Consider the following 21,960-nt stretch of genomic DNA (forward strand, 5'->3'; position numbering starts at 1 on the left):
GATCTGAACAAGCTCTATGGATTGTGCCAGAGTCAGTTCCTTGAGATGTTGCCCTCAGGGGAAGGGACATGAAAGAAGGAGAAGTGCATGAGATTTCCCTGTATATTTCTTTGCAGCCCTCTGTGAATCCATAATTATTTCTAATCACACAAAAAAAGTGCGTTTTTTAAAGTGAGTTTATCTAGGGAGATTCCCTGGTGGTCCAGTGGTTAGGGCTCAGTGCTCTCACTGCCAGGGCCTGGGTTCAATTCCTGGTCAAGGAACTAAGACCCTGCAAGCCAGGCAGCATGGCCAAAATATAAAGAGTGTGTGCGCCTGTTGTCACTTTAAAAAAAGAATGTGGCTTCCATTCTTGCCCCACCCCCACTCCTTGCTCTACAGGAAGGCAGCTGCCATGTTGGTAGCTGCCCTAAGAGAGATGCATTTGGCAGAACTGAAAGCAAACAGCCAGGGAGAAACTGAAGACCTCAGTCCAACAACCCTCAAGGAACTGAATCCTGTCAACAGCCAGATGAGTGCACTAGGAAGCAGATCTTCCTCCACTGAAGTGTTCAGATAAGTTGACCTTGGCCAACTGCAACCCCTTAGTGAAGTCGCTCAGTCGTGTCTAACTCTTTGCGATCCCATGGACTGTAGTCTATCAGGCTTCTCTGTCCATGGGATTTTCCAGGCAAGAGTACTGGAATGGCGTGCCATTTACTTCTCCAAGAGATCTTCCTGACCCAGGGATCAAACCCAGCTCTCCTGCATTGCAGGCAGACCCTTTACCCTCTGAGCCACCAGGGAACACCTTAAGAGACCCTATTAAGAACCACCCAGGTAAGCTGTTCCCAAACTTCTGATCCACAGAAACTGTAAGAAAATAAATGTTTGTCTTTTAAAACTGCCTAATTTGGGGATTATTTGTTATGCAGGGATAGCTACCTAATAGAACAACCATAATTGGTAAAAATTTTCTTAAATAAAACCCACATAGCATGAATAATAAAAGGAAAAAATGATAGATTGGACTTCATCAAAATTAAAAACTGCTTTTCAAAAGACACCATTAAGGAACGGGAAAAAAAAGGTAAGTCACAAAATGGGAGAAAATATTCACAATCCACATATTTGAGGGGACTTTTATCTAGGATAAAGAACTTTTACAACTCAATTAAACACACAACCCATTAAAATATGAGCAAAAAGAGATCCTAAAAGGCATTTCAAAAAAGATGTGCAAATAAGCTCAAAAGAATAACTTTAAAAAGATCGACAATATCATATATTGGTGAGGACACGGAACAACTGGAACTCTCATACAATGCAACATTGTACAACCACTTTGGAAAAGAGTTTGGCAGTTCCTTACAAAATTAAACATTTACTTACCGTTAGAGTCAGTCATCAATTCCAAACCTGGAGGTGTATTTGAGAGAAATGAAAACACATTCAAAGCAGCTTTATTCATGATAGCCCAAAACTAGAATAAACATCACTGATAGATAAAGGGATAAACAGAACACTACTCGGCAATAAAAAAGGAATAAATTACCAATGCATACTATAACATGAATAGCTCAATTGGTAAAAAATCTGCCTGCAATGCAGGAGACCCGGGTTTGATCCCTTGGTCAGGAAGATCCCCTAGAGGAGGAAATGGCAACCCACCCCAGTATTCTTGCCTGGAGAATTCCATGGACAGAGGAGCCTGGCAGACCACAGTCCATGGGTTCACAAGAGTCAGACACGACTTAGTTACTAAACCAACCACCATCATAACATGAATAAATATTTTAAAAAATATTATACTGACCAGAAGAAGCCAGACACAAAAGAGTATGATTCTGTTTATATGAAACCCTAGAAAATACCAACAAATGCTATAATAACAAAAATCATTATAGAGACCCTAGGAAACTTTTAGGGGAGATGGAAGTATTCTATTGTGATGGTGAATATAAGTGTGTACAACATTGTCAAAATTCATCAAAACGTACACTTAAAATGTGTGCATATTGTTGCATTAGATTATACATCAATAAAATGTAAGCTTAAAAATAAGTTATAAGGGGTACTTCCCTGGTGGCTCAGTGGTTAAGACTCTTTGCTTCAAAAGCAGGTGGTTTGAGTTTGATCCCTGGTCAGGGAAAAACTAAGATTTCTCATGCCGAATTTCCCGGCCAAAAAAGAAAAGTTATTAGACATGCATCAGATAATCTGAAAACTTAAAACATCCTGAGTACTTTGTTTTCCAATATGAAAGCCACAGGACTAGGATCATTACACTGAAAACACATCGGGCAGTGGAGATAACATATACAAATGCTGGACTTCATTTTTCTTCCCTGATCCTCATTCCAATTCGGTAGTCAAATATTTCAAGAGTAAACACCATGTGCGGGTCACATATAAGGAAAACTTAGAACGTTAAGTTTGATGAATGGAAGCATTATTTATTTAATTCCCGGCTTGAAGTAGTATAACAATGTATCTGGTAAGTACATATTTAAAATTCGAATTCTGATGAAAAAGAAGTTGATGAAGTCAGACACTGCAACTCTAAATTCTGGAACTTTTCCTACTCTTGTACTGATGACTCCCCTATGCGGGATTGCATCATTCATTCATGCTGTTTGGTAACAGGCAGCAGTAGGATAAAACAAGTGAAAACCATCAAAAGTAAACGGATGAAAAGAAAGCCTTGAAATCCCATGACATAATTTACCTATCCCGATGAAGAGAAAGAAATGCAGAATCATAAAGGCCCCAGGTACAGGACAGGCGGGCCGCTCAATCAGAAAGTTGGGCACACGGCGAGAGAAACACTTGCCCAGACTTACCCCGGCGCTGCTGCTCCTTCCTGGGCCGCTGCCACCGCCTTCAGGTCTCCCGCGGCTGTTAAGTTCCGACTGCAAGGGGCCGAGGGTTGGCTCCGACGTTCAGTCGTGGAGCTTGAGGGAGGTGACCGGTGCAAAGCCCCAGGGACTTTATCAATCACCAGATCCGCTGACAAGTGCGGTGGCTTCTTGCGGGATTTGCATCTGTTTTATACTCAACTGGAGCCTGCAAGACCTCCTCTCTGCAGAGCCGGGCTGGGAAGAAGCCCTTGGCCCCGCCCCCGAGGGAGGGACTCCCTGAGCCCGCCCCTTCATCCCGCCGGGGGCTCGGCGCCGGCGGACCTCGACTTGCATTTGGCGGTGGACGCTTTCCTGCGAAGCCGCGAGCCACTCCACCTCCGCTTTGCAGAGGAGGAATGGCACAGCTCCGGTCCTTTCCCAGCGCTCCCCACCGTCACCACCCACTTGGGATAAGAGTCGGTGAGAGAAGAGAGGGACCTCTGTACTGATTTTGCAATTAAAGAAAGCCCCTTAGGGGCTTTTTTTTTTAATCCACACTTGGCTTATGCTCTTGTAGGAATTTAAGTCCCAAGAGAACTGCAAAAACTGCTTACATTCGCAGCTAAAATGCAGAAACCTATGAGTGACAAAATGAGTCTTTGCACCCCCAGCTTTTTGAGGGAGTCCTCTTACTTTCTTCTTGGTATCACTTGCCCACTAGTTTTATGTTGACTACTGTAAATAAGGAGTCATTGCCCACAAACGTTTACCTTTGGGCAGAGCTGTCTGGAGCTAGGCAGTGAGGTCCTACCCTAAAACAACGGAAACCTCGGACACTGACAGTTCACGTCCGCAGGCTCCCTCCAAACTGGTGATTCACACAGAGGGGATGCTGGAGCGAGGCTGGGACACAGCATCCCTGCCTCAAAAAACACAGTTCTATCCAGAAACAAGAGTCCTGATGCTCCGAGGTTACATGTGACTTTGAAGTTCAATATTCTCACATTTCATCAGTAAGAAAATGTTTGCAGGTTTGGGGCACAACCCATTTTTTCCCAGATCTGCCAGGGATGGTTTTGATGAAGGACAAGAAGGAGGAATTTTGATGATTTGAAATATGAGGTAAAAGATTATATAATTAATAGGGGAGGACAAAATAAGGGGGTCTAAAAAATAATCTTGTCAAGAACCTGTTTATAGTCTATGGTAAGTAATTTAGAAATACAGGGGAATAGAAGAAACAAGGTAATAAACACCAAATACTTGTATATAAGTATTAAAATGGTAATTGAGAGTTTATTTCAAGAGGAAAAGAAACAGTAGAAGAGTCCATTTTTGCTATTATTCATATTTCATAGATGCTTAATGCTAAATAGATTTCAGGTAAAATATACCAAATAAAATCTGTCAACTACTTATGATGCCCGTACCCACCTCACATTCACACCTGTATTAACACTTGTGGATGTGAGGTGGCAGTGTTGTACACTGCACACTGTTTAGCTAGAACACATACTGGAAAAAAAAATTGTCCAGGGAATTTCTTGGTCATTCAGTGGTTAGGACTCTCACTGCCAGGAGGCTCTCACTGCCAGGAGCCCAGGTTCAATCTCTGGTTGTGGAACTAAGATCTCCAGCCACGCAACACGGCAAAAAAAAAAAGTTTTCCAGAGGAGGTTAATGAGTAGTCACAGATACATGGAACAATCAGACACGGGATAACTATATAAACAGATTTTAATATGCTTCATTGTTGTTCTTCTGGAGTAATGGTAAATAGCATACCTGAACCAAATATAAACATATTGTAAGTCTAATAAAAACATCAGCAAATTTTTTTGCAAACTTGTAACTGGTTATTAAAAAGTTAATATTGAGTTTAATATTGAGGTTATTAATACAAGTAATACTAGTATTCCTGAAAGGTTTTCTATAGATCATATTTCTATAAGCTAACAAATTTTCTAATGATTAACTATTTTAGAATCAAGTGCTATTTTTATAAAGTAATTCAGTGCTAAGAAAATAGCCTTCTAAAATATAGTACACTGGACAGTCACTCTAGGAAACAATATAGTATTATTTAGCAACACTTAACCTGTGCATTTTCTATGACCCAGCAATTCCATCTCAAGAATGCACTCAGGGACTTCACTGGTGGTCCAGTGGTTAAGAATCCACCTTCCAATGCAGGGGATGTGGATTTGATCCCATCTGGGAACTAAGATCCCACATGCGGTGTGGGGCAACTAAGCCTACTCACCACAATGAGAGAAACCCCAAGCACTGTAAGGAAGACCCAGTGCAGCCAAAATTAAATAAAAAAAAAAGAATGTACTCAGAAGAAAGTCATACATGAGTGTCAAGAGTCACATATGAGAATGTGTGATAGTCAAGTAAGTCACACCCTGGAAATATATCCATGATATGTCATGAATAAAGCAGGTTGCAGAACATTATATACACCGATTCCAAGTTTTGAAAAAGAACTCTGTGTATGTCTATAAACATGTGCAGTACATGATTATATGAGTCTCTATATAGTTGTTAACTCTGGGGAGTAAAAAGAATGAAGAATTTACCTCGCTATGTTATTTGGCTTCACAGATATAGAAAACAGACTTGTGGTTGCCAAAAGCGGGGTGGGGGTTGGGGGTAAGAAAGATTGGGAGTTTGGGATTAGCAGATGCAAACTATCATATATAAGATGGATAAACAACAAGGTCCTCCTGTATAGTATAGGGAACTATATTCCATATCCTGTGATAAACCATAATGGAAAAAAATGAGAAAATACATATATATATGTATGTATGTATAACTAAGGGTTTCCCTGCTCAGATGGTAAAGAATCTGCCTGCAATGTGGGAGACCTGGGTTCAATCCCTGGGTTGGGAAGATCCTCTGGAAGAGGGCATGGCAACCCACTCATGTTCTTGCCTGGAGAATCCCCATGGACAGAGGAGCCTGGCGGGCTGTTACCACAGGGTCATAAAGAGTTGGACATGACTCAGCGAGTAAGCACATGTATAACTAAATCAACACAACATTGTAAATCAACTATACTTTAATAAAATTTAAATATATATATATTTTATATATATTTATAAATATATAAAGAAGACCTAACTTTAGAAGACCTAACTTCTCTTAGGTCTGCACTTACTTTGCAGGTAGCACAGGTTTGATCCCTGGTCAGGGAATTAAGATTCCATATGCTGCACAGCATGGCCAAAAAAAAATAAAGAAAATTCATTCTTAAATTTCTGCTCCTTTGACAGTTTTATCCATATTAGTCAAGATTGTCCATAGAAACAAGACCAACAGGATGTGTAGCTATCTATCTATCTATACACACACACACACAACGAGAGAGACTTCCACCAACTGAGCAAGTGTGCCCAGAGCCTGTGCCCTGCAGAGAAGCCCATGCACGGCAATGAAAAATAGCCCCCACTCTCTGAAACTAGAGAAAGCCCTCACACAGCTACAAAGACCCAGTGCAACCAAAAAGAAATAAACAAAATTATTTTTCTTAAATGAGAGACAGGGAGATTGATTTACTTTTTTTTTTTATTTTTTTGGCATGTCTTATGGCAAACGGGATCTTAGTTTAGTTCCCCAACTAGGGAATGAACCCATGCCCCCTGCAGTGGAACTATAGAGTCTTAACCACTGGACCACCAGGGAAGTCCAAGATTGATTTCCTTTAAGGAATTGGGTCACATGACCGTAGCAGTTTGGTAAACTCAAAATCTGCAAGGTAGGCTGCCAGACGGGAGGCACAGGGGAGACAGAGTCCAAAGTCTGTCTGCTGGCAGAATCCGGTCTTGCTAGGGGGAGGTAAGTCTTTGATTAATTACGGCCTTCAGCTGAGGAGGCCCACTCATTATGTAGGATACTCTTCACAACAGAGTGTATTTAATCCACCAACAGAGTATATTTAATTCACCAATTTATTAATAAATGTTAATCTCATCTTAAAAAAAACACCTTCACAGAAATGTCCAGAAACATGTTTGACCTAATATGTGGGCACCATGGCCCAGTCACACTGACACATAAAATTAACCATCACAGTCATCTCTAAGTGATGAGATTATGAATTTAAATTTGCTTTTGGTACTTTGTCTATGATTATGTATTATTGTTTTTTTATGTGTATTATTTGTATAATAAGAAAATCAAATACATTTTTTTTAATAGTTAGGAAAAAGATTTGCTTTAGGAAGTCTTCTCTAATAGCATGGAACTGAGCTCACATATACCATTATAGGTTTTTAGTACATTGTGTACCTTATGTGTGCTGGTGTATGTTTGTCTCTATCAGATCAGATCAGTCGCTCAGTCGTGTCCGACTCTGCGACCCCATGAATCGAAGCACGCCAGGCCTCCCTGTCCATCACCAACTCCCGGAGTTCACTCAGACTCACGTCCATCGACTCAGTGATGCCATCCAGCCATCTCATCCTCTGGCGTCCCCTTCTCCTCCTGCCCCCAATCCCTCCCAGCATCAGAGTCTTTTCCAATGAGTCAACTCTTCGCATGAGGTGGCCAAAGTACTAGAGTTTCAGCTTTAGCATCATTCCTTCCAAATAACACCCAGGACTGATCTCCTTGCAGTCCAAGGGACTCTCAAGAGTCTTCTCCAACTATATTGGGAAAGAAATCTTTGGAGGGGCCTTCTCTTTTCATGTGTCTATTTACTCCAAGCACAGTACTCTGCCACAAAGTAGACACTCAAAGAATGAATGGCCAACATAGGAAAAACATTACCCAAAATCAGTATGATTACCCCACCTCCTCATACAAAACCTGCCCCTATTCTGGAATTTCCTTCAACTCTTCAGACTCCTAGTCTATAAATGTTAACTATGTAGCATATATTTTGAAATTCTATTTTGTCAGAAATGCCTCTAACCCCTTGGCCTTTCACTATCTCCACTTCTATTGCATTAATTTGAATATTCTACCTATTAAACATATGTTTTACTTAAAAATACATGCTTTGAAAGCAACCTATGATCCCCAAAAAAGAGATGTTTAAAAACTGGATTAATTCTATCATTCATTTAAAAAGAAAAACAAACATACAAAATAGCCAGAAAATTTCTGAAAAAAGATTGATGAAGAGGATCTGGCCCTACCAAATTTTAAAACATATTGTAAAACTATAGTAAATGAAACAATATGGTATGTATACTTACAACAGTACACAAGTGAATACAGTCCAAAGTAGATCCAGAGACACCTGGGAATGTAGCAATGCTAATAATTACCTTACACAGTAATGGTAGAAAACATTATTCTTGAAAAAAAAAATTGGATTGTGTGAATTTTTTCCCAAACATCAATAACTAATTCTCCAGTTCTCAGACACCAACTGCCATCCAGAAACTCAATTCAATTCTGACACTATCTAGAGTTAGTGCAAACCCCACAGTTAAGGGCTCAGTCTCACAAGACTGTCTCCACTTCACACTCTAGTTACAAGTCCAAGGTCTCTAAGCTACCCACACTTCTGTCCAACTTGGCTACAAATTTGGGGGTTTCCATAATCCCTTCCATAGGGAAAACTGAAAAATGTTGAGACTGACGCAGTACTCAGGAAATCGCTTGACTCAGTAGTTTATTATAAAGGATACAACTCAGGCACACCCAAAGGGAAGCGATGCTCAGGACCAGGTGTGAGGGGAGTGACACAGAGATTCCACGCCCTCTGGATATACCATGCTACCAGGACATCAATGTGTCCATTCACAGATTGTTTAAGCATTTTTATAACCCACCTCCACCCCATCCATTCTCTGGAGGTTGGGGGTAGCGGGCTGAGATTTCCCATCCTCTAATCCCATTTGTTCTCTCTAGTGACCAGTTCCTATCTGAGGTTATCTAGGCTCCCTACTTTGACTCATTAGCAAAGACTCAGGTGTATTCTAAAGGGGACTGTAGTAGGTAACAAAAGACACCCCTATCACTCAGAAAACCATGGTTTTAGTTAGGTTCTAGGAATCAGGGACAAAGACAACATATATTTTTTATTCTATCACAAATTCTTATCTCATTCCTTATTAAATTCTAAGTGAATCAAACTTTAAAATGAAACAGAAAATCTTGAAAATACAAAAGAAAACATGGGAAATTTTTAAAAATATTTAAGTGTGTAAGGCCTACTTTACACAGCATAGCACAAAATTCAAACACACATTAAAAAAAGGAAACATCTGACTATATGAAAAAAGTTAATGTTTAATTGGAAAAAAGGCATAAATACAAAATACAAATAACACTAGGACAAATTCATTGCAACATAGAAAACATAAAGAGCTCCTGTGAATATTTAGAAACTAAATACAAAAACAGAAGACATGACTAGACAGTTCACAGAAAAATACAAATGGCTCCTACATATAAGATACACTCAACATCACTCTAAACAAACGAAACTTTAAGATATCATTTTTCACCTATAAAATTAGCAGAAACAAAATGTTAAACATTTTGAGGACATCCTTTCCTTTATATATGTATTTATTAAATCATATATACATATATAGGTAAATGATTTAATAAAAATGTTCATTAGCTCAATATGATTTGATAAAAATAAAAATGGACATACTTTGTACATTTCATATTTTCCTGTAAATATTTCTGCCTCCCCCTTTTATGGACACATAAAGTGTGGGTACTGCAAAAATGAAAATATTCTGAATGTTTTTAATATAGTCCATGTTAATATTTTGATGGCCTCTGCCCTTTGAGCTGATTCCTGGGGAATGGTTATAAAAAATGAGAACACATTACACATGCTATTTAAACCATGCTTTTCTCCCTTATTTGTGTCATTAAATATGCTTTCCTCATCCTCTGCACACAGTTTTCAACACCTTTCTGACTGCCCTATCCTCAGTCTTCTCCCTTAGTTCATCCTCCATTCCACCAATGTTTTCATCACTAGTTCTTTGGTTTCTCACTGCCAGCAGGCATATGCGCAAACGTCTTAACTCACAAACCAGGCCCTGGCAGTCAGGACAGGCTACTTCCCTGAATTTGTCTCTTGCAACCTTTTCCCCTCCATTCTATGCATACATCTTTGGTTGGGCTTGACAGGCCCTCCCACTGTCTTCCTGTCTGACATCACTCTCCTAGGCTCTCTTCTCCTGTGAAGTATTTACTTATTGTTCAAAACTCACCTCCTTCAAGGACTTCCCTGGCAGTGCTTAGGACTCCAGGCCCCCAATGTAGGAAGCCAGGGTTCGATCCCTGGTAGGGGAACTAAGATCCCACATGTCATGCAGTGTGGCCAAAACAAAAAACCTCACCTCCTCCAAAAAGCCTTCCCTGATGCTCAGAGTTAATACCTTCATGCTCACAGCACTTCATTCATCCCTTAATTATAACATCGGAATCTTTACTGTTCATTGCCATTGTCTACAAGTTTATCTCCCTAACTAGGCTTATGTGCTTCTTGTGGATTAAGGATCTTCAGGACTAATCATGTATCTCCTACTGTGTAACTCATACACATGCTTTTGTGATTCTCAAATATAAAAAGCCACTGAAAAGCATTACATACCAGGATATTTACTGCAGCCTTAGAACAAGATTGGGAACAACCTAAAAGCCAACCAGTAGGTGACTGGCTAGTCAGGTCATTCTTATAAAGATTATGATGCAGCTGTTTAAACGTAAGAATGAGGAACCCCTTATTTTTATATTTTTTATGTTACCATCTTCAGGATACTTTAAGTGTGACACACCCAACAGGGTGTATTATAATTTGCCATTTTGTGGGGGTGGGGATTTTTAAAAATATTTATATACATATTTATTTAGAAATCCAGACAGCATCTGGGAAATTCAGAGTATCTAAAGGTATATATATACATCAGGAGAAAATTGAAGTAGAGGAGGGAGAAATACTTTTCATCATATACCCTTTGTCACCTTCTACATTCTGAACAATTGTAGCTATGACCTATAAAAATAAAAAATAAAAATAAAAAATAAAAATATCAGAGAATACCTGGTATCTAGGTGGGAGGCGGGAACTGGATACTAGAAACAACTGTGGACATCTTTCAGAATAAGGGAGTCCTCTCACAGGCTGGACACCACTGCTTGGCCAACTTTGAGTTTTCAAACCTGCCTTGAGAGCCTGAGGTCTCAGCACTGTGTCGTAAGCCCGAAGGGTGAACCGACTCTTGCTTCTCAACTGTCATCGCCCCAATCAGGTAGCTTTCTAAAGGCTTCTAGCACTTTCCACCTTGCCTTATATCTCTTCTTCCCTAGGCCTAAAACACCTAGGATACTAGGCAAAGGTCCTTTTCAGGTCCACTTTGTAACCGCCAAAGCACCTAGAACACCGTCCAGCACACTGTACATAGTCCAGAAAACTCTGGTCACCGGGATAAACTCAAAAAGGGAGGAAAAAAGTAAACGGCGCGAGTGCGGAATGGAGGAGGCCCACCCTACAACCTAAGGCCGGGGAACTCCGCGAAAAAGCAGCCGCCTCTCCAGTCACGCGCCGACAAGTTCGCTCCGCCTACGTCCTCAGGTCCGGGGTCCGCAAAGCCGGAAACCAACCACCTGCGACACTGGAGCCCTGGGAGCCCTGGGAGCCCCGGTTGCCGGTCGCAGGGATACAAGCTCCGCCCGAACGCAATGGCGCCGCGGCCGACGCGAGGAGCGGGGCTACGTTCGGCCGCGACCCAATGAGCGGCGCCGGCCGGCCCGCGGCCCAGTGGCGGCGGCGCGCGGGCACGCTGGGGGCGGGCCTGGCGCACCCGACTGTTCCAGAAGACCCGGATAGCGCCTCCCAGCCACGCTGAACCGGCTCAGGGCTTTTCGCCACGCTGTGTCCTCTTATCTTCCTCTGCTGGGTCAGTTATGGCGGCCGTGAAGACCCTGAACCCCAAGGCCGAGGTGGCCCGAGCCCAGGCGGCGTTGGCGGTCAACATCAGCGCGGCCCGGGGGCTGCAGGACGTGCTGAGGACCAACTTGGGGCCTAAGGGCACCATGAAGATGTAAGGCGGGACTGGCGGGGAGGGGCGGGCGGGCACCGTGCACCTCGCGCTGTCGCGGGCCTGCGCCGGGGACCGAGGCGTGGAACTCGCCGCCTCTGGGCCTGTGCGCTCGCCACTGCTGCCCTTCTTCCCCGTATTGTCCCGGTTGGGTCGTATTTTTTGCCCTGGCCATATCCTGGTGCTCGATTCCTTCGCCGAGAACAAAGCTGCCCGCGTGCGCGGCGCTCCCCCGCGCTTGGAACTTGAGCGCCCTTTCAGACTCTTTCCCAGACACTAGAGGGATGAGCACTGCGCTATCCCTGTTAGCGGGGTATAGAGAACCAACCCCTTTGCCCCAGCTCTTGAAGATCTGGTCAAAACCTGATTGTTAAGGGCCTCTTAACTTGATCTCCATTGAAAAAGTCACAGTGCGATTCATTTCTGCCCATTAAACAGGCTTGTTTCTGGTGCTGGAGACATCAAACTCACTAAAGATGGAAATGTGCTGCTTCATGAAATGGTGAGAGGCTGCTGTCCTAGATCCAAAGTGTCTTGGTTTTCCGTAGTACATTTGATTTGTAGGAAGATTTTTACTCTCAAAAGGTAATTTTCCAGACAGTGGAAGGAGCAGGAAAAAATGTTATCAGTACTATAATTGACAGTACCGAATAGTGAGGAGCCCTGGAGTCTAATAAAGTCTACTTTGAATCCCTTACTCTTACCATTTAAGGCTTTCTTTAAAGGGTGTTAATTAAAATTCTAATAAAACCTTAAGAACTAAGAGGAATGACAGGCAAAATGCGGCAGAATGGTTATACTTTTTCAAACAGTTCTTTTGTGTTACATCACACTTCACCACCACCATCTGAAGGAGAAATAAAACTTACCATTTTTAAAGTCCCAGTGACTAAGAATCTGAGGTTATTGAGAGGAGCGGTCATTTCCCTAAGTTCCCCCAAAACAGTTAAAATCCTAGAAAAGGAAATGACTTGCCTATGTTTTGAGTTTAAAATAAGATTTAAGGCTTTGAAAATAGCGTATCATACCTTCAATGTCCAGATGTTTTGTTACTATCTTCAGTATGAATTAGCTAACCTGGAAGGTGTAGTTTTTGTTGGTGGGTTAAGTGGTGGCCTCTGCTTGCAGAGAAAAATAGGAGTCATAGTTTAAAGTCGATGTCAGAAAAGCTATCTTTATCTATTTAATTTTACCTAATCTAATAAGCTAGTCTGTTTAGATTCTTAAAACGGTCAGTGTCCCTAAAGACATAAAAGGCTGTAGTAAAGGACAATAAAGGAGACAAGAACAGTGCAGGAGCCATGATTGGATACTTTGTAGTTAAGAATCTGTGGGTGACAAACATTAATATTTTGTTCTTCCAAAACTGTTCCACAGTGACTTAACATCCACTGTGGTAATATTTGCTAAAGAGGCTAAGTGGGTTTTTTCCGTTGTAAATTGTTTGCGCAGTGCCAAATAATAACTGGGCTGCTGAGCTTTCATTTTTAAAAGGCACTTGGTTTATTCTCACAAGAATCCTACATTTGTTATAAAGAGGCTTGCATGGATTTGAAATTGTTGCTATTACTTGTTAGCCCCATTACCTTGAGTAAACCTTCACTGGGCCTCGATAAAGTCAAGATAATCTGAGAAGTAAATTATACATGAAAATGTTATTGTCATCATAAACTGATAACTCAGAATAGCTAATCATGAGTTTTTAATCAGAGCAATTTGTAGCTGCATACTTTGACATTTTGTGCAAATAGATTAGCCATTTACACATCTTAAGGTATATTTGGACTATTTTAATTTTAAGTTGTTTAAGGAATTTTTCTCTTTCTCTACTTGCAGCAAATTCAGCACCCAACAGCCTCCTTAATAGCCAAAGTAGCAACAGCCCAGGATGACATAACTGGTGATGGCACCACTTCCAATGTCCTCATCATCGGAGAGCTGCTGAAGCAGGCGGATCTCTACATTTCTGAGGTATACATGATTCTTGTGCTGCTTTGAAACTTCGTTGTCAATAAGAAATAATCTCAGTTTGACTCCTACAGACTGATGTACTGATAGTAGCTGAGGCCATATAATGGAATGTAAAGAGCAAAGGGCTTAAATCTGGGAACCAGAGTCTGTATCCTTGTCTGACAAATTTATTGTCATCCTCGAGCTGAAGAATCTTTGTTGACCTGAAAGGTGTTTTTGTTTCGTTTTTTCAATCAAGTTGCATTCCATATATAATTTTTTATATGTCTATAACATAGCTTAATAATTGAGATCTAGAAATGCGATATTCACGATGGCATATTTTTAACAAAAGAGTCAACAAAATTTAAGAATGCCATAAATTTTTTAACTTTCAGTAGTTCCACGGGTAAAGCAAACTTCAGTACTAGTCTGATGTAGGAAGGATTTCTTGGAAAGAGAAAGACAGGCTGAAAAACAGTCTCTCTGTTTTTCATTAGGAAATGATGTGAATTAATTTCAGATTACCTATAGAAAAGATGTAATAGTCAAATTGTTATGACACAATTTTGAGTTTGGGGCATTATCCCTTGTGGTTTGCACAGTGAACACCCAAGTGTGCTTTGTAGTTCCCTTGGCTTTGACTCTGTGCTAGAGTAATGTCTGTTCTTTTCCTCTGCATTGAAAGGACTATTTATCCTTTTAAATGTATTCAGAAAGTCAGCACATTATATTAATTGTGTTTAAGGGTATGAATGATGCAGAATAAACTTTCATAAATTTGCTTTGTAATGAACTGTAGTTAGCATCTACCTGAAGATTTCTAGTGTTAGTGGTGGTTTTGTAATTGTATGTTTACTATAGGGTCTTCATCCCAGAATAATTACAGAAGGATTTGAAGCTGCAAAGGAAAAGGCACTTCAGTTCTTGGAACAAGTCAAAGTAAGCAAAGAGATGGACAGGGAAACACTTATAGACGTGGCCAGAACATCTCTACGTACTAAAGTTCACGCTGAACTTGCAGATGTCTTAACAGAGGTATGTGTTAAGTTTGACATGTGTCTGGTACTTTACGCCTATACTGAGAACCCCTGGCAACTGGAAATATCAGTATTCTTACTAATTGCAACTAGAGAGTGCCATCTAAACTCTTCACAGTGTCATACTGTGTCAACTAAATATTTGGTCAGCCATAAAGTTCATTTTTGTGGCAGTAATAACCTGATCTGTGTCCCTAGAAGAAGAAAAGTGAGAAAATCATAGTATTAGTAGTATTCCTGGCCAGGTTACAAAGATATAATCAGACCTTTCAGTAAAGGGGGTTTATAAAATGGAGATTTTATTATTAAAAAGTTTCCTGTTGTCAGTATTTTTTATTGTAGAGGTGTCAGTGGTTCTTTAATTACAATAGAGGTTTCAGGAATGTAAATTACTCCAGCCCTTTACACATAGTGCATTCTGTTCTGTTAGCATGTAGAAAAAGACTTAGATCAGTTCAGAGATTTTCAAAGACAAGAAACTGCTTTAAACATCTGTGAAGAATAAGTACCATAAATGTCTCAACTTGCGCAAATCAAATTCATTGAATGGTTACACTCCTGTTGCAGGCCGTAGTGGACTCCATTTTGGCCATTAAAAAACAAGATGAACCTATTGACCTCTTCATGGTTGAGATCATGGAGATGAAACATAAATCTGAAACAGATACAAGGTAGGTGTTACAACGCTATGAAATACTTCAGAGTACACATTTGAAGCTTACACAGTACCTATTTTTGCCTAATTTTTTTTGAATTAATGTATATTGCCTAGACAAGTTATCATTTACTCAGCAGTATTATCTCTTGAAGTCAATTTTTTGTATTTATAGTCAGAATGATCCTGGAAAGTCAGCTTCATCAGTCATTTGGCATTTATTGAACTATTGAGTACAGAGCATATAGGAGACTTTGAGGAATTTTAGAGATAAATTATTTCAGAGACCTAGTTTGAAAACATTTTTAAAAGGAGGTGATCACCAGTGTAATAGCAACCAATTGTGACTGTTTTCTGTGGAGAATTTTCTGTATAAGAAAGGGTTGTGGCTTTAATTTGAATGGCTTGTTTTTGTCATGTTCTGGAATTTTGCGTTTTCACAATTGAACCTTCTTAGGTAGTACCCAAAAGTCCTATTCAAATAACTCAAGAAATAAAGTTGATTGTGTGAAAATTGTCAATACAGTCTCAGTGTTCTAATTTTGTTAGCATATTTTACACCCCCATCTGGAAATAAGTAAGAATATAATCGCTTCCGTGTTTTAACAGCTTGATCAGAGGTCTCGTTTTGGACCATGGGGCACGGCATCCTGATATGAAGAAGAGAGTGGAAGATGCATACATCCTCACGTGCAACGTGTCATTAGAATATGAAAAAACGTGAGTTTATAGCTCCTTAGAAACGAGCTTGGCATTTGGGTCAAGTCATTTTTTCCCCCTAAGACTCAGTGTCTCCACTAAAAAGGGCAAAGTGCCTCCACCAGGGATTCAGAAAATTCTAGGAAGTAGCCTCTGAAAGCATACCAGGGGGTGGCATTGGAGCTTGGTGACCACTTGCTAAATATTTCCTCCCCTGTCTGTAACTTCTTTTTTAGAGAAGTGAATTCTGGCTTTTTTTACAAGAGTGCAGAGGAGAGAGAGAAATTAGTGAAAGCTGAAAGGAAATTCATCGAAGACAGAGTTAAAAAAATAATCGAACTGAAAAAGAAAGTCTGTGGTGATTCAGATAAAGGTTTTGTTGTTATTAATCAAAAGGTGAAAAATCTTGTTTTATAAACTAGTCTGTATCTATTTTTATTTTAATGGTAAAATATTGAAACTTCTTCTGTTGTTATTACAGGGAATTGATCCCTTTTCCTTAGATGCTCTTGCCAAAGAAGGCATAATAGCTCTGCGCAGAGCTAAAAGGAGAAACATGGAAAGGTACGGGTGGCAGATTATCTGTGTGACAGGAATTTCACTTTATTTTGCAAGTTAACTTGGATTATTCCTTTTTTCCCTTTTATCTTTGTGAGTTTGTAATTTTCTATTTTTACAAAATATGCATAATATTAAGTTTATAATTTTAAAATATATAATTCAGTGTCATAAAGTGAAATTCACATTGTTGTGCACCTAGCACCATCGTTCGTTTCCAGAAGTTTTTCCATCGCAAATGGAAAATTTGTACTTCTAAACAATAACTGTACACAGTCTTGCCAGTAAATACTAGTCCACTTACTGTCTCATGAATTTGGTACCTCATGTAAGGGAATCATGGAGTATTTGTCCTTCTGCATTTGGCTTATTTTCACTTACTGTAGTCTTTTCAAAGTTGATGTTGTAGCATGTGTTGGGATCACATTTCTTTTTCAGGATGAATAATACCACGTGTTGTTGATTCATTTATCTGTCCATGGACATTTCTTTGGGTTTCTACCTTGACTCTTGGGAATAGTGCTGCTATGAGTGTTGATATATACTTGTTTTATTTTGAAACGATGACCTATATGGTACCGTTTTTTCCTTATCAAGAGACTGCATCAAGGGTTTGAGAGAATACTTCTCCCGCAGAGCTCTTGGTGCATCTTTAGATTTCATGTCGGAGGAGTATTTACTGACTTGAGGAGAGTGGTTTAAACGGGGAGTTAGGAGAAAAGACCAGTTTTCAGCTGGTTGGTGGCAAATGGAAAGGCTTATGTAAAATATATTTTAGAACATGATTTTAGTATGTAATTCTGAAAAAGATTGCTTTCTAAAAAGAATTAACCTCTAGATATAACTAATAAAAGCACTTCTGCATCTCCCTTAAAATACTTGAATATTTCAGGCTGACTCTTGCTTGTGGTGGGATAGCCCTAAATTCTCTTGATGACCTAAATCCTGATTGTTTGGGACATGCAGGACTTGTCTATGAATATACATTGGTAAGTGTATTTTCTTCCCAAAATAATACTACTTTTTGGTTCATGAATTCTTCAGTAGTTAAAAATTCTTCCAAACTCAGGGTAATGTTTTTGCTTTGTTTACATACATTTTGATGATTTGTACATAGTAATAATAAGCCCTTGATGGGGAAATCACATTTCATTTATGTAACCTTTTTTCAAAGAAATTATTAGCTTTAATGTGATCAGTGTGGTGCCCTATTAATACCCCATTTATTCCTCCATAAGCCCCTCTCCTCTGGTCATCCCTTGCACAACCATATCCTGTTTTTTAAAATACTATCTCTTCACACAGGGAGAAGAGAAGTTCACCTTTATTGAGAAATGTAACAATCCTCGCTCTGTCACATTATTGATCAAAGGACCAAATAAGCACACGCTTACTCAAATCAAAGATGCAATAAGAGATGGCTTGAGGGCTGTTAAAAATGCTATTGATGATGGTAAGATCTTCCCTGTGTTTATTCTTTTTTCTAGTCTAAAAGGCATGGCTGAATACTGTGTTCTTTTTGTCAGTAGTTTACACAGCCAGACACCATGCAAAAGTAGTGTTTTCCCTTTAAAATGGCTATGATGGTATGCTAAGTTTTTTCATAGCATGCTGTTGTTAAAAAGGGGATACAAATAAATGAACTAAAAGCTTGCAGGATTTGCATGTGCTCCTTAAATCATTCTGTTGTTTGAGATGTTGCTTGTATCGCTTTCAAATGCAGTATTAAACTTGCTGTGGTTACACGGAATTCTCAAATCAATGGCTTTCTTGTGTTTTAATGTATGTTTTTCCTTATAATTGACTCAACAGTTTTATGTTCTCTGTATCTCAGCATTTTTCTCTTCCCCTCACCCAACAGGCTGTGTCGTCCCAGGTGCTGGCGCAGTGGAAGTGGCGATGGCAGAAGCCCTGGTTAAATACAAGCCCAGTGTAAAGGGCAGGGCCCAGCTTGGAGTTCAAGCATTTGCTGATGCGTTGCTCATTATTCCCAAGGTGTGAATGCTTTTAACAGTTTTCTAAACTATGCCAAAGTGATTCATCCGATGAAAGCTTTTGATGTGGGTTTTTTCATAATGTGGATTTTGAATAAATAGATACCATCCATTTTCACCCTAACATTAGAACAGGTGTTTCTCCATATCTAATGTATTGGTTCCTCTGGACAGGAGGCTTGACTATCTGAAGTTGTAGTGTAGGACTTATCCTTGAGTACAAGCTTGCTTTTTCTTTTTATTTGTTTTAAACTAAGATTAATATGGACTCCCCTGGTGGCTCATATTGTAAAGAATGCCTGCAATGCAGGAGACCTGGGTTCGATCCCTGGGTTGGGAAGATTCCCTTGAGGAGGGCGTGGCCACCCACTCCAGTATTCTTGCCTGGACAGTCCCCATTGACAGAGGAGCCTGTCAGGCTACAGTCTATGGGGTCGCAGAGAGTTGGAGAAAGATTAATATGTTGGTTTTCTATTGTGTGCTCATTTGAAGGTACAGTTTATGGCTAGTGTATTGCTGAGATTGAGGTGGATTGGTGAATGAGTTAGTAATGTATATTAGTCATTGTGTAAAGTGAACATTAATATCAGTCTGCATTCATTAAAGTTTTTTTTAACTGTTAGTTTGAAATACTATTTCTTTATTTTAGACTTGACTATCACTTAGTAGGTCCTGTCTTTAAATAGTTACATTTGTTTCCTTTAGGTTCTTGCTCAGAACTCTGGTTTTGACCTCCAGGAAACACTAGTTAAAGTTCAAGCAGAACATTCAGAATCCGGTCAGCTTGTGGGTGTGGACTTGAACACTGGTAAGGAGGATGCAGCCGTTTGAAGAGGGAGATCTAGATGCTATAAGCAGAGTACAGATTGCTGATACTGCTGAGTTGTGCTAGGTGGTTCAGGTGTATGTTGAAGGGTTTCATATTGAGCTTGTTTTAGTCACCTTTTTATCAGGGACTTTGATTAAAGTGATATATTTGATGATCATATTTATGGGTGAAAACAGGCTAAGGATAGCAAAAGCTGGAAGAGGGAACCAAATCTAATGAAATGATGAAGGCTTTGATGTTAGGCCAGTGTAGTACAGATCATACAAGTAGAAAGTGGAAGATGTACATACATCTGTGCAGTATGTGGAAGACCTGTTGTGAACAGCAGCATTTACATTCAAGTTAATGTAAAATGTTTCTCTTTTTAATTTTTATTGGAGTGTAGTTGATTTACAGTGTTGTGTTTATGCTGTACAGCAAAGTGAATCAGTTACATACATATATCCACTTTTTTTTAGAGTTTATTCCCATATAGATCATTGTAGAGTATTGAGTAGAGTTCCCTGTGCTATACAGTAGGCTCTTAGTATCTATTCTATATATAATAATGTGTATATGTCATTCCCAGATTCCCAGTTAATAAAGATTTCTCTGGAATGAGGGAAATGATAAGCCTATCTTGCCAGATTATAGCTCAAGTGCTGTACTTTAATATGGACAAACAAGAATGTCTCCAGAAAAAGATACATGTTCAAATGTTTGGCAACCAAATAGAGCATTCCTGTCACTGAAAGTATTCTAACTAGAGATCAGCCACTCAGCAAAGCTGCTATGCATAGGAGTCATGGTCTGTAATACAGCATTGGGCTAATTGAGGAACTTTGGGTTCTCATAGTTAATACTGGACAAATGAGTAAACACTGATGAGTAAAGCAGCACAAAATACTCTTATTAGTTCTTTTAGACAGCATTCTGATCTTATGAACCTGCTCTATGTGATTTTAAGAAGACTGAATTACTTTTCAGGTGAACCAATGGTAGCAGCAGAAGCAGGCATATGGGATAACTATTGTGTAAAGAAACAGCTTCTTCACTCCTGGTAAGTTTGGGAAAGCCAGAACTGTAAAATAACACTTAAGGAGCCTTCATACTCTTTAAAATTGGTACATTTTGTTTCATTTTCTTCCCATAAGAAAATGTAATCAGTCGGAAGTATAGCAGCTGAAGCTAGTCTTCTGTGTATGTAGGGGTACAGGGGGAATTTGACATAATTTGCACAAGTTAGTTGGAGATTGAGTTGAATTAGAGTTCATACCTCAAACCTGAGCTGTCTTGATTTTTTTCCCCCCGTTTTCAGCACTGTGATTGCCACCAACATTCTCCTGGTTGATGAGATCATGAGAGCTGGAATGTCTTCTCTAAAAGGTTGAATTGAAGCTTCCCTTGTATCTGAATCCTGAAGACTACAGAGTGATCCTAATAATACAGCTATGGAATTTTGGTCCAAGCTTCAAATGATCTTCAAAGGATTTTCTTTTCCCATATTAAAAAAGGAGAGAACACTGGCACCTATTCAGATTCTGAAGTTCTGAAATTATAATTACAGTATTTTAAAAATTGCACTGCAGTGTCCACATACAGCAGGTCATACTTACCCAGTAAACAGGACATTTTGCTTTACCCTCAGTGATATAAAAATATTAGATAAGCATATGTTATCTACATTGTTATTAAATATTCATTGAAAACCAAATTTTAATAGTTTAATAATTTCTTCTAATGGATGTATTTTAATTTATTTCCAATAGTTCCCTGTCATTAAGCGTAAGACTTAAATAACCTAAAGTTTTGAAGCATTCCTGCTTCCCAAGCATACTTTGGACTTTTCATGCTTTTAAAGTAGCTTTGCTAAAATGCTTCCCAGAAGTGTTAAGTTATCGTGAGTAGAAAGATGGAACTAGAGGCAAGAGGGGTTCAAAGAGCTGAAAGTATAAAGTGGCAAAATACAGGCAGAGGTTAAAAACACGACTGAAAATATGGTGACTAAGGACTAGTGAGGTAGATTTTCTGGCAAGATCGTTATTTTCACAGCTCAGAACCTTTGCTTATACTGATACCCTTAAATCCTCCAGTGTCCTGTTTAAAAACTGTTCTCTTCTACATGTTCGCACAAAATACAGTAGGTATATCTGAAGCCCTTGAAAGTGAAATTGTGTTGCTAAACTTTGTGTTTTGAGGAGTTGGCAGTTGCCTACAGTGAGTGTGTAATAAATATGAAGTTAAAACCTTTCTGTGCTGTCAAGATGGTATTCCAGGGTACAAAAGGAATCTGCATATAAAAGGGAAGGAAATCAATCCATCCAGTGGTTCACAACTTAAGGGGATTCTGAATTGGCAGGGCCTCTAGACTGTTCAGTCTCCCAGTCGTATCCGACTGACTCTTTGCAACC

General features: G+C 39.6%; 2 protein-coding genes and 2 non-coding genes across 8 annotated transcripts in view; 3 read left to right on the forward strand and 1 right to left on the reverse strand.

Moving 5' to 3' along the window:
• Positions 1-11,468, reverse strand: part of PSPH (phosphoserine phosphatase) — a 30,578-nt gene extending 19,110 nt beyond the window's left edge. For 2 of the 5 annotated variants that reach the window (XM_005224925.5, XM_024984985.2), the window contains exon 1: positions 11,301-11,468. Coding sequence is in view for 1 of the 5 variants with exons in the window: in XM_059881380.1 (XP_059737363.1) it covers positions 1,372-1,387 (16 nt within the window). In the remaining 4 variants the exon portion in view is untranslated. 5 annotated transcript variants of the gene reach the window in all.
• Positions 11,469-11,632: 164 nt separating this feature from the next.
• Positions 11,633-21,799, forward strand: CCT6A (chaperonin containing TCP1 subunit 6A). Its single transcript, NM_001034542.2, has 14 exons — positions 11,633-11,848; positions 12,284-12,347; positions 13,682-13,816; positions 14,660-14,833; positions 15,403-15,506; positions 16,100-16,210; positions 16,426-16,585; positions 16,671-16,753; positions 17,640-17,736; positions 18,053-18,200; positions 18,609-18,742; positions 19,447-19,549; positions 20,537-20,609; positions 20,868-21,799. The coding sequence occupies exons 1-14, from the start codon at positions 11,712-11,714 to the stop codon at positions 20,938-20,940; spliced, it is 1,596 nt and encodes a 531-aa protein (NP_001029714.1). The 5' UTR covers positions 11,633-11,711; the 3' UTR covers positions 20,941-21,799.
• On the forward strand, positions 14,393-14,526 carry LOC112444387 (small nucleolar RNA SNORA22). The gene has a single exon (XR_003032714.1). It is a non-coding gene; the product is annotated as a small nucleolar RNA SNORA22 (small nucleolar RNA).
• LOC112444385 (small nucleolar RNA SNORA15) lies at positions 18,243-18,383 on the forward strand. Its single transcript, XR_003032712.1, has one exon. It is a non-coding gene; the product is annotated as a small nucleolar RNA SNORA15 (small nucleolar RNA).
• Positions 21,800-21,960: the final 161 nt, after the last annotated feature.

The sequence above is a fragment of the Bos taurus genome, chromosome 25 (assembly GCF_002263795.3).
Source record: "Bos taurus isolate L1 Dominette 01449 registration number 42190680 breed Hereford chromosome 25, ARS-UCD2.0, whole genome shotgun sequence".
Classification (NCBI taxonomy): domain Eukaryota; kingdom Metazoa; phylum Chordata; class Mammalia; order Artiodactyla; family Bovidae; genus Bos; species Bos taurus.

Coding starts and splice junctions, on each gene's coding strand:
- CCT6A (NM_001034542.2), top strand. CDS start 11,712: ATGGCGGCCGTGAAGACCCTGAACCCCAAGGCCGAGGTGGCCCGAGCC. Junction 16,586..16,670: donor TTGTTGTTATTAATCAAAAG/GTGAAAAATCTT, acceptor TTGTTATTACAG/GGAATTGATCCCTTTTCCTT. Junction 20,610..20,867: donor AAACAGCTTCTTCACTCCTG/GTAAGTTTGGGA, acceptor CCCCGTTTTCAG/CACTGTGATTGCCACCAACA.